We start from the raw sequence: 13,422 nt of genomic DNA on the forward strand, positions 1-13,422 counted from the left end.
GCAATGAAGGGACTTTCCCTCCATGGAATAGAGTCGTTCTTTTCACTCCCTTTTCACATTTTTCTCCAAATGATCATACAACATAAAATTGCAGGTTTATAAAACAGACACTTAGTAAGTGCTAGGGAGATCAAAATAAAGAAATTTCCCTTAACATAGGGATTCCCTGCTCTCGTGCGTTCGTCTATGTTCAGGTAAGTTTAACCGAACATAGACGTGCGCACCAGAACAGGGAATCGCCACGGCTTGCACTTACGCCCTGTCATAAGTGTGAGCCGTCGTAAAATATATACAACTCATCACAGTATAGCAGGATGGGGCAAAGAGAAAAATGAGAAAGGAAGCAATGAGACTCTAGGGTTGCTTCTCTAGCCAAGTAGCGGGGAGGTTAGGGAAGCACATGTCTCCTGATTTTTTACAGCCTCCAGGATGTTGGTTCAGAACAGTTACTTCTCATCCCTTTCTAATTTCTAATCTTGTGTTCTTTAGATTTAATTTCCCATCACCCAGATCATTCTTCCCACCTGATGTACCAACTTTACAAATCATTTTACTGGCCTGCCATCTAATAATTAATAAAAACTCCTTACCCTAATTTAAAAGGTCCCAAGAATGAGCTTCTTTTACATGCATTTACTTACTACTAAACCAATTAAATTGGCATTTCACTTTTCTCAGTCCTTCTCCATCCCTTTTCAGATTTTCTTAATTTTTGAAACCCATCATGAGCCTAACTACTCTCACAAATATTTAGCACCATTGTAAGCAAAACATTTCTTTCACCCTCATCTAAGATAAAATTGGCAGTCTAGACACCATGACCACTACAGTTAATTTTGGTTGTTATGGTGTGGTGACTCTAGTTTTTAGCTTGGTCTGTTTTGGAGTGCTTTGGCAAAAAGTGGGGCTCTCCTCTTCACCCAAAGCCCTGCTTCTGCACTTATATCCAAAGACTCACAGCACCATAATCATGCTTAGAGTGCCCTTTAAGCAGTTATTGGAACTGTGTGTTTTGTGTGTCCTATTTGTCTTTACATCGCAGGTTTCCAAAGCCTACTTACCGGTTTGTAAGTATTCTGTCTGCCAAAGATTAGTTCTACCTTTTCTTAACATATGTATCACTGAGGAATTTATTCCATTCTAATAATTGTTTTCTTTTTATATAGAGGCAAAAAAGGTTTTCAAAGAGTTAAGAATGTTAAGTTCTATTGCTCTGATTTTTTACAAAGAAGCAACAAATGAATATTATTTGAAGGAATTACGGATTCCTTATCGTCATTGACCTAGTGTGACATTGTGTTTATCCCCTGAGGCTTGAAGTTAAATACATGTTCTCTCCAGAGCTGGAGCACTCAATTAAGCAGGACATCTCATGATCCCCACCCTCCATTGTCCGTGTGTTTAAGTGAAATAATGGATTCACTGACCTACATTGCGCTTCTTATTATCAATGGAGATGAAGCGTATGCAGGGATTATCGGTGATGTACTTTGCTGCCCATGGGACATCAATCTGGGTGCCAGCTTCGTAAAACAGACCAAGGGCATAGCGAGAGGAGTAGATTACAGTTTCCAGTTGCTGCCTTTGCTTTTCCTTAATTACTGCAAAACAGAAAATAAAAACAATAATAAAAATCTGTTTAGATACACGCTGTACAGATAATAAACAAATTACATTACTGTGATTTATAGGGAGGACACATCCCCTATAAAAGTACAAGGATATAACAATGTATATATAATTAATTTCAGTACAAAACAAAATCCTGGTACCATATTAGTAGGTGTGGAAATCAGTCTGGGAAAAAAAACGCTGTAGTCCACAGGGGCAGTTATTTTTGGCACAAGCTTACAGCTCATGTGGCAGCCCTTCAGTCTTTCAGTAGGATGAAGTGTGAGACAAATAATAAAAAATAAATAAAGAGGATTTACAGAATCCTATGGAATTGGTTAGAAGTTATGCGGCTACTAATTTCGTAATGCCCATACACGAGGCAGGAGAAGAAGAAAAAAGTTAAATAAATGAACAGGGGTCATTGAACACCTCCTTCAACAGTGGATTCTAAAGCCCCTCCCCCGAGCCAACAGAAAGCCCTTTCTTAAAATATCAAGATTTATGGGTTTCCCCAAGCACCAAGCTTTGATGGACTTTCTAAACATGGCAGTTTCAAAAGCACTTTGGCCAAATACCTATATTGCCAATCCCCCTACTCTCCATTTAAAGTCCCCCAAATCCATGCTCTCATCTAAGTGTACCCTTATAAAAAACACCTACTAATGTTTTTTTTCTGCTTCAGTCAGTTTGCCTCACTCTGCCCTTGAAATTGTTTTCTCAAATTCATATTTTTCATATTTGAAAATGCCCTGAAAATTTTCACTCATCATTCCTTGGCTTGTGCATGGAAACCTTAAAACTTATTGGCCTTCCCAAAAAATGTATTATTCATATGTAGAGATGTCCCGAATAGCTTGTTCGTGTTCGCCACGGACGGCGAACATATGCGATTTTCGGTCCGCCCCATATTCATCATCATTGAGTAAACTTTGACCCTGTACCTCACAGTCAGCAGACACATTCCAGCCAATCAGCAGAAGACCCTCCCTCCCAGACCCTCCCACCTCCTGGACAGCATCCATTTTAGATTCATTCTGAAGCTGCATTCTTTTTTTTTTTTTTTTTTTTTTTTTTTACAGAAGTGTGTTATATTTGAGCATGCTAGGCTGAACGTGCGTATATCATGGCTAGTTTCACTGAGGGTATGAGTATATAGCAGTACATTGTTGTGAAAGATGGCTGTCATGTTTAGGGTGTAGCTTGCACGTTATCAACTGTGTATTTATATCAGCAGCTCCACCACTAGTTATAAATCAAGTGTGAGTCGCCCCATGAGATGAGACTAGTGAATAACATAATACATGAACGGTTTAGGTAAAGGCATGTAAGGAACTACGACAATAAACTCTTTAGGAGGTGAAATAATGACATGTTTAAACGCTTGCTACTTTACGATTAGTTAATGTGCAGAGAGCAGTTCATGTGATCAAAGGCATGGTGTGGAGGATCGGCTATAGTGGGACATGCTTGGCAGGCTGCTGTTTACTGCTTGTGCTCATCCGATCCCTTCTGGGCGCCAGGTGCAGACCCTGGGAGTCCCTAATACCTGGAACAACAAAGGCAAGTCTCTGGCTGAGTGCCGGGTTCGCGGCTTGAGGTGGTGGAAGCTTGTTTTGTCGGGTGGTCGGATCTGTCCCGGTGGTGCTTCACGTCCGGTGCGGGATTGTGGTGGCTTAAGGTGGAGGCGAGTGCTTGACGTGGGGCAGGCTCTGCATTTCTGTTTGTGCCTCTGGTCCCATCTTCGACGCCTTTTGCGTTGGTGGATTTTAATGGGGACTGCTTCGCTTAGCTGTGGTGGAGCTTGTTGGGGCTGTAGTGGAGCTTGTTGGGGCTTCCTGCTTGTTATTTGCTTCCAAAATTGATTAAAGAGTCTGTCCAGCTTAGACTCAATATCCTGCCATGCTTTGCTGGTACCAGGAGGACACGCGGCTGCCGCCATATTGGGAGAGTCGCAGATGAGTATGTCAGCCTGGGCGGCTGTGCTCTGTGCGTCCATTAGCTCTCAGGGGCAGGCCCAGAAACGCACACGTGTGAAGGAAACTGACTGCTATTATATTACAGTCAAAAAAGTTTTTGGTTTTTTTTAAATGCAAGCTATTGTGACACCAGATATGAGTCGTGGCACTGGGCAAGTGGGCACAGTATACGCTGTGAGCCTGACACACACGCTGGCAGGCAGGCAACTGCAATTAGATTACACAGAAAAAAAAAAAAGAAGCAGACTGATGTTCAAGCCCTAAAAAGCGCTTTTTGGGGTGCTGTCCTTACAGCAGAGATCAGATGAGTCCTTCACTGAATACACTAGCCTAGCTATCGATTTCCCTATTAAATCAGCAGCAGCTACACTGTCCCTCCTCTCACTAAGAATGCAGCTTCCGGGGGGCGGGGCCTAGCTGTCATGGAGGAAAGCTCCCTCAATATCTCACTTTAAGCAGCTATCAACAAGCGAATTTCCCCCAGAAGGGGATAACCCAGCAATGTTGCTCCTACCTGACCGACCCGACATGCTTAATAGCGGTCAGCAACTCGACAGAGTCTTACTTACCTCCGCGTGGCAAGTGTGGCCTGGTGCTCACCGGGCGGGAGAGGCGCCAGATCTCCCGATCCTGGGATGCCCAGGAGCAGCTACTTCCCGGCAGGAGCTCTGTTACACCCCCCCCCCCCTCGGACCGGTGGGGGTTATCCCAGTCCACCCCTGAGAGGTGGTCTGGAGCTAATGGACGCACAGAGCACAGCCGCCCAGGCTGACATACTCATCTGCGACTCTCCCAATATGGCGGCAGCCGCGTGTCCTCCTGGTACCAGCAAAGCATGGCAGGATATTGAGTCTAAGCTGGACAGACTCTTTAATCAATTTTGGAAGCAAATAACAAGCAGGAAGCCCCAACAAGCTCCACTACAGCCCCAACAAGCTCCACCACAGCTAAGCGAAGAAGTCCCCATTAAAATCCACCAACGCAAAAGGCGTCGAAGATGGGACCAGAGGCACAAACAGAAATGCAGAGCCTGCCCCACGTCAAGCCTCGCCTCCACCTTAAGCCACCACAATCCCGCACCGGACGTGAAGCACCACCGGGACAGATCCGACCACCCGACAAAACAAGCTTCCACCACCTCAAGCCGCGAACCCGGCACTCAGCCAGAGACTTGCCTTTGTTGTTCCAGGTATTAGGGACTCCCAGGGTCTGCACCTGGCGCCCAGAAGGGATCGGATGAGCACAAGCAGTAAACAGCAGCCTGCCAAGCATGTCCCACTATAGCCGATCCTCCACATCATGCCTTTGATCACATGGACTGCTCTCTGCACATTAACTAATCGTAAAGTAGCAAGCGTTTAAACATGTCATTATTTCACCTCCTAAAGAGTTTATTGTCGTAGTTCCTTACATGCCTCTACCTTAACCGTTCATATATTATGTTATTCACTAGTCTCATCTCATGGGGCGACTCACACTTGATTTATAACTAGTGGTGGAGCTGCTGATATAAATACACAGTTGATAACGTGCAAGCTACACCCTAAACATGACAGCCATCTTTCACAACAATGTACTGCTATATACTCATACCCTCAGTGCAACTAGCCATGATATACGCACGTTCAGCCTGCCTAGCATGCTCAAATATAACACACTTCTGACAAAAAAAAAAGAATGCAGCTTCAGAATGAATCTAAAATGGATGCTGTCCAGGAGGTGGGAGGGTCTGGGAGGGAGGGTCTGCTGCGGATTGGCTGGAATGTGTCTGCTGACTGTGAGGTACAGGGTCAAAGTTTACTCAATGATGACGAATAGGGGGCGGACCGAACATCGCTTATGTTCACCATCTGTGGCGACCGCGAACAAGCTATGTTCACCAGGAACTATCGCCAGCGAACTATTCGGGACATCTCTAGTGGTGGTACTTCTGGTGGTGGTGACGGCAATGGAGGTGCCATTAGTAATGAGCAAGGAATACACTCAGAGGTAATGGCACTACTACTGATAGAGGATTTGGGAACGGGTGAGGTGGCCCCCATACAGCTGCTTGCTGTTCAGCAGAAACTCTCCCACTTATGGTATGGTGAGTGGTGCCATGGGAGAGGTATAACATCTTTCTTTGTTCCAAAAGAAAGTAGTAGATATTTTTTAAACCTCAAAAAGCTATTAGAAGGCATGATAAAATTACATATTAAACCATTTTACACACTCCTATATAGATTTTTTAAATTAATTTTAGTGTAAGATTATTTTGTCTTTTCAGCTTTTCTTTACCTAGTTGGCTAATAGAGCTGGTCTAAAATGGTCTACATAGCCCTGTCTAGATTTGTTATAGGGTAAAATCTCTTAATGCTGGCTGAGTCGTGAATCCAGCTTTTGCAGAAGCAGATGCTGATCTTACTGGCCATTCATTGGCTGAGAGTGTCAGCAAACAATTTCATTTCTGTGCATAAAAGCTTGCACAGAATTGACATTAGCTAGCCTGGAACTCTAGTTCCAAGATGGCTGATAACATCCCAATGAGTTACACCTTTATCGGCAAAGGAATTAATCTCCATATGTGCAGCATTTCATAGCAAAACCTTGCACATACAGACTGCAGGCACCATGAACACTTCAAATCACTTAAGTAGTCATGGTGTTTGGAGTAATCCATTAATCATGTTAATAGGAATATAAAATGCAAAGCCGGGGGGAAAATCCAGTCAATACTCACTATTCTATTCACTGTTTTTTTAATTTCTTTTTTGTAACTTGATCAAACAGTCAGCATTTCAGTAAACATGACCATTTCAGAAGACTCAGAATAACAGCTCATTCACAGAAGTAGATGTGTGGGCCACAAACTGTTTTCAGAGGTTATAAAGATTTAAAATTAGTTACATGGTTTCATCTGACCCAACCGCTAATTGAAACACCAGATTGTAAGGGTAAGAATTAAATGTTACAAAAGTGCATACACTGATGCTTATTACTAACTAAATCTGACAGACGGTCATATCAATAGACAGTTCACATGCCTATAAATTTAACACAAAAAAAAAAAAACACCTGAATTCTAAAAATACATTTTCATGTGGAACAAATTCTTTATAGATGGAATGGCCTTCGAGACCTGCTTGTCTCCTGGCAATATAAGTGGCATCAATAACATAAATTAATCAAAATAAACTAAAATCAAGAGAAACAATACAATTTCAAGAAGACTACTCATGCAGGGAATCCTACTGAATTTGTTAACACAAGACTTAAGAGAATTAAACGATAAATAGATTTTTGTTTGTATTAATAAACCAAACATATACATATATATGGGTGGGATATATTGGGAAGCAAGTGCACAGTCTGTTCTTGATTTTCATGTATTGAAGGCAAGAAAAATGAGCAAGTGAAAACATCTGAGTGACTTTGACAAGGGCCCAACAGTGATGGCTAGATGACTGGATCAGAGCATCTCCAAAACGGCAAGTCTTGTGCATGTTCCCAGTATGCAGTAGTTACTACCTTCCAAGAAAGGACAACTAGCAAACCGGCATTAGGGTCATGAGCGCCTAAGACTCCTTGATGCATGTGGTGAGTGAAGGATAGGCGTCTGGTCCGATCACAGAGATGATCATTGTAGCTCAAATTGCCGTAAGACTTTATACTAATCATGATAGAAAGGTGTCAGAATCACAATGCATTACAGTTTGCTGCATTGCCCATGATGATCCCTGTCCACCGCCTCCAGTGAGGATGCGAGTGTCAGAACTGGAGCATGATCCAATGGAAAATGGTTGCCTGGTCTGAAGAATTGCATTTTCCTTTAGATCAGTTGAATGGCTGGGTGCTTGTGCATAGATTACTTGGAAAAGAAATGGCAGCAGGATGCACTATGGGAACAATAGGTATAAAAACACAGGTGACACTCCAAGGTTCTGGATGGTGAATTTATTAGAGGGTAAGTCTCCTCACAAAAAGGTGCAATGCGATGTGTTGGCTCTATGGAGCCTTAATCATGCATAACGGGGTTAATTGTTTCTCGTGGTGCACTATGGGAAAGAGACAGGCTGGCGGAGGCAGTGTTATGCTGGGAATCCTTGGATCTTGGCATTCATGTGGATGTTACTTTGACACGTACCACCTACACCCTGTTCCAAATTATTATGCAAATTATATTTTTCTCATTTACCTAAATAATTGATGTAAATAACAGTCAGCATAATTCTCATGTTATCAACTATTAAGAGTACAATTCAAATTTTATTGAACATACCTTCTAATGATAAGAGTATTTTTTTTAAACATAAAAAAAACGTACAATGCACTGTTCCAAATGATTACGCACAGTAAGTTTCAAAACACTTTACAGGTTGTAAAGAACTGAAAGTTGTAATTTGTTGTGTTTGCAGCATATTTACTGAAATCAAAAGCTATTTCAAACAAACATAACATTTTAACAGGTCACGTTACATTTTAACATAGGACCCTTTATTTGATAGCAGCTTCACAAGTCTTGCATCCATTGAACTTGTGAGTTTTTGGACAGTTTCTGCTTGAATTTGTTTGCAAGATGTCAGAATAGCCTCCCAGAGCTGCTGTTTGGATGTAAACTGCCTCCCACCCTCATAGATCTTTTGCTTGAGGATGCATCTTTTGCTTGAGGGTATCCCAACGGCTGGCCCTGCTGACACACACTGATGTTACTACCTAGAAATCCCTCAATGTTAATACAGACATCAGAGTAAACACCAATAAACTGTGGAAACAGAGCTGATCCCCCACATTTATAAAGATTTGCTTACTGGATTTGTTGTAAGATTAAATCATGCCTCCTCCTCTCTCTCTCCCATGCGCTGCTCTGTAGGCTGGGAGGAAGTGAAGAGTAATCACAGTCTCCCAGCACAGCGCCACCTGTGGCTGCATGGTGAACAGCTTTTTAATGTAATGCTTGCAGGACGGCCAGCTGCCGCAGAATCTCTTTGTTCCCGTCTCTGCAAAGGGCTCATTGTGAGTGTGAGCCACTGTAAATTAGGGGCAGAGGGCACTTGCACTGCGGTAAAGACGGGTCAGTGCACTCCCCTCCTGTGGGTCACCAGTAGACTGGTGCACCTGCCCAGGATCAGAGCCGGTGCAAGGATTTTTGCCAGCCTAGACAAAAGAAAAATTTGCCGCCCCCCCATGTGACTTCACAATGCTCCACCCATATGATCTGCCATACGAACTAATGCCAGTGCTGCACACAGTGTGTGTTTACATTAAAAAGCCTGCAGGGATCAGCTATGGACACCAGAACCACTTCATTAAGCTATAGTGTCCCTTTAATGTGAGGTAAATTATAGGTCCTCCTGGCACCATAACAACTCTCTTCTCATTATTCATATGGTTTTACTCTTCCTTTTTTTTTTTAATTCTTTTTTTTTCATTGTGCAAGAGATAACAAGACCGCTTACAGAGCCACAACGGCCTATGCAAGCGCATTGATAACATTGTTGTACATTCCTGTGGCATTTAAAGTCATAGCACAAAATTTTTAGTAAGTAGTTATAGTCAAGCTGTATAACACGCAGAATTATATATCTCAATGATATGAACAAGTGATCAGCACATGTTTAGTAGAATAACTGTAGCTTGTCATATATATCTAGTAAGACTGCGCTTTTAGTATGAGTAAAGTTTAGCGGTTCTAGCTAATATTGCAGCCGGTTTAGTGCAGTATAACTGATAGGATTCATATTTACTCTAGGCTTTACCTTAGTGTCACTGTGCTTGATTATACATAAACTGATTTTGTAGCTTAAACATATAAAAGACCTGCGCTGCTCTATTCAGTAGTTGTCAAAAGAAATAACGGATTACAGGAGAAGAGCAAGGTGTTAAAACAAAAGATAGTAGTGAGAAACGTAATAAAATATTTCAGGGCACAACATTCTGACATATCTGTAGCATGGGATGGTCAGATGTGGTGGCCACGAGTTTAGGAGCCCAGGTCAGCCTATGCCAGTCGCCCTCATAGCTGCGGCTCGTCTTAGGAGATATAGTGGGTGCCAGACGCCGTCCTCTAGGGCTCTTATTGCCTGAAGTGTCAGATGCTTTTGCGTGGCTGAGTGCCAGGCATCCAGCATATGGTGGCGTATCCCGCGGTTGTGAAGGTCGGTGAGGTGTTTCAATCCCCTGGGTTCCAGTCTTGTCCTGCGGGGCCAGTCCATCCCATGCATAGTGGTTTCTAGGAGTACCAGGGGTCTTCGGCGGTGGGAAAAGGTAGGGCTCAGGCATGTCAGGCTTTGCTTCGGTCTGCCAGCTCTGGCTGTCATCCTTTGCCTCGCTTGTGTATACTTCCGGGTGGGTTAGGAGGCAAGGTGTTCCCCCTCCAAGTTCTCAGCCTGGTAGGTTGGCAACGGGCTTTGGGTTTTACCGGACCTGGCTTTTCCTTTGCTGGCCTTGCACTTTTGGGTGCTCTCGGTGGTTTCCGTTGGTCGCCCGCCACGTGGTGTAGCTTGACAGGGGGTGAGTATCTGTGCTCCACATGTCCTTGTGTCGCTGCTAGAGTGCATTCCCTTCTGCTCTGCAGCTTTTGCCAGAAGCTGCGAAAGAGGTCGTCCAGTTGCTGTTCCAGTGGCTTTATCAAACTGTATGTCACTGCTGCAGAGCCAGCCGCCGCCATCTTGGCTCCGTTGACACTGCTATGCGTTTGCATCTGGGGCTGGTTAGTGGGTTAACTCCGCTTGTAGCTGATTCGTGCCGGGATAACCCCCTCCGGCTGGACGGAGTGTCCAGTATCTTTGGCATTTTCCAGCCGGTCTGGTAGCCAGGAGATCGGCCGCATCTCCCACACTCTTCCCTGGCTGTAGGCCGCAATTCCCTCTCGGGCTTAACTTATCTGATGGGGCTTGCAATCCGCCCGTGTCGAGAGCCTGAGTGTCGCCTGCACTCCACTGCGTTAAATCGTCTTAATTGTCGTCGGAAAGGTAGCAATATCGTAGCTTATAATGGGTTCTCGGTCGGAGCGCGCGGTTCATGCGGCCATGCTGCTTGGCGGTCAGGCCCCGCCCCAGTACATTTTCATTTTACAAAGTTTTAATCCTTTTTTTTAAACTATGCACAATTGGTTTCACTATGTGTTTCTTTTTTTTTTCTTTTTTTTTTCTTTTTAGGAGCAGTTTTAGAAACAGTTTAACATAAACCAGGAATCTTCTTGGCACTAAAGGAACACTCCAATTTCTGCCACATTGGTAATTAGGTATTCATTTTTCATTACCCTAACCTAGAAGATTTTGGATGTCAGAGTGCTAGGATTGGGTTAGCTCAGAATAGTCAGCACTCATCAATGAATAGTCATCCAATCAATGTTGTACAGGCTGGACAAAGTTTTGACATTGACTATGTCAAGTTTAGTAGTGCATAGTCAATGAAGAAGTGTTATTTTTTCATTACCAAGAGTACGGCAAATTTGGGATGCTGAGAAGAAACCCAGTTTATCTCAAACCATTGCTAAACAGCTTGTTGTTAAACTGGGGGATATCACAAGGGCACTCTGGGTAACATAAGCATGAAAGCATGTTGTACAGGTTATGTTGTTTCTCATTTAAAGCTGTGTGGTAGATGCCATTTATATTGGTTTTATTTTTGGGGGGATCTATTTTATACTTCTTTAGATATATTTTTCTTACTAGTATTTTTTATTTAAATTATCGTGCTATTCTTAGTGCTCTCTAATCTTTCAACTCAGTATCCGAATTATTAACTGCATTATCTAATGGGTCGAAATAAGCAGATGGTAATACCACTTCTCACAGATAAGTAGATCTGAGAACTATTTAGGTGACTAATATACAAACTCTTTCTTTTAAAAATAAATGAATGTGACCTTCTAGCAGATCTTAAGTCTAGGGATTGTCCACAACTGAATTTATATTAACAGACTTGGATAATGTTGACAAATTAATAAACTAGCACACAAGAGACTTTAAATTAGCAGAGAACTGCAGCAACTTCAGTGTGGCAGAACCGCCATACCCTGGCCGAGTACTTCCACCAAGTTTGACTCCTATCTGCAACAGGGGAACCTGGAGCACTAGTTGCCTCAGCTTGACGGGAGTCTCTCGGCCTCCTTTCACCCTGTATATAACTCTGAAGTTATATTCCAGAGCAGTGATTATAGCTTCCACATAAAGCCTTCCCTCCACCCTACATTAGAAGAGTGTTAAAACCCGGGGAGAACAACTTTATTGAACCACAGCACACATATATATAGGAGTAATCGCAACTGTGAGTCAAACAAAACAATACAAGTCACTCCCTGGCCTCTTGGTGTCTAGGACATAATTAGGATAAGACTTCACAATTGAATTATCTGCCTGACACCAAGACTTCTTGCACAATAGCGGTTATGCAACAACTTAATTACCTTCTCTTCTGTTTTGCATTTTATATAACTACTAAAAAACAAAAAAATGGTAAAATAACTTAGTTCAGCAGACAAAAAGGATCTCTGGGACCAGGCCCATAGTCTTTGGACAGGAGGCTAGTCTTCATGCCTCTCCAAAAGTCGGTGGCACGGGAGATCCCGTCACATTCAGGTTTATGCACACATCGAAGGTGTCCAATGATGGTTTATATTGTGAAACCATAGAGCTTCTCAGTAAGCCAAGCAGAATGCAAGGAGAAAAAACAATGACTAACCCTAATGCTATTGGTGGGTCATGCAAGAAAATAAAGTGAAACATCCTGTGGAATTTTAAAAGCCAAACTTAACAGAGAATTTTAGCCAGGAAAACAAGAGAGTCTTGATTAAAGCACAAATAGGCTCAGAGTTGACTTTCAACCGATAAATACGTTGTACTAAAATAGCCTATATGTGACTCACCACAAGGGATTCTTACATAGTTATTAAACGTAATTGTTAATTTCAAATAAGCACTTACACGGGTGCCAGAACACAACTGCAATCCAATGACGGGTTATACAGAGGAAACACAGGCCAACACGCACAGCAACAGAGAGAAAAATCTGGTAATCATTGTCAATGAAATTCTGACGTCAGGACAACAGCAGACCAGAGATCATGGGATGCAAGGCTGATAAATAAATGTAGTACTAATTAGATTAAAATGTTTATGCACTAAAGTGAGAATTTAATGTGAATTCACAGTACATTTCAAATTTAAAGGAACACTATATGGTCAGGACACACACTTGTATTCCTGACCCTATAGAGTTAAAAACCTGATTTAGGTTTCTTGCCCCCACTTGGAATGTAAGAAAATTTACACTGGCCAAAGTTGTTTGTGTGTGAAAAATGCAAAAAACTAATTGAACGCTAATTTTGGCCAGTGTTTGTGACTAAGTGGCTGCTAAAAAAAAGACTGGACATACCCTATTTGCAATACCTTGGGTTGTCTACTTTTGCAAATGGTATGCCTTTATGGGGGTAATTCTCATTCCTGGGCTACCATACACTCTCAAAAGCAACATAACCAATCTGGCAAATTTTAATGTGGAAAAAAAGGAAATTCAAGTCTTAACTTTTGAAAACACCATAAAACCTGTGCATTATTAAACCTGTACTAATATTTGTGCTCACCGAAGTCTCCCGAGTAAAAGAGTACCGTCATGTACAGGTTTTATGGTGTCCTGGAAGTTTATAGTGTTACATATAGGGCTTGCGAGCTATATTCTCTGGACTTTCTGCCTGGGTTGTCAGACAGGTCCCCCAAATTAAATTAATAAAATTACTTAATTATGTAAAAATATTATATAAATATATTTGCAGAATTTAAATATATATTTATATATATGATTTTTTAAAATATTTTTTATTTATAAATAGCTATATATATATATATATATA

At 42.2% G+C, this 13,422-nt stretch overlaps 1 protein-coding gene across 2 annotated transcripts in view; it reads right to left on the minus strand.

Moving 5' to 3' along the window:
* The window catches only part of RNLS (renalase, FAD dependent amine oxidase), a 126,574-nt gene that overhangs the window by 27,023 nt on the left and 86,129 nt on the right, over window positions 1-13,422 (minus strand). For both annotated transcript variants that reach the window (XM_063435279.1, XM_063435280.1), the window contains exon 5: window positions 1,428-1,601. In XM_063435279.1, coding sequence (XP_063291349.1) covers window positions 1,428-1,601 — 174 coding nt within the window. The remainder of the gene's footprint in view (window positions 1-1,427; window positions 1,602-13,422) is intronic.

This window comes from Pelobates fuscus, chromosome 10 (genome assembly GCF_036172605.1).
Source record: "Pelobates fuscus isolate aPelFus1 chromosome 10, aPelFus1.pri, whole genome shotgun sequence".
In the NCBI taxonomy this organism is placed as follows: Eukaryota; Metazoa; Chordata; class Amphibia; order Anura; family Pelobatidae; genus Pelobates; species Pelobates fuscus.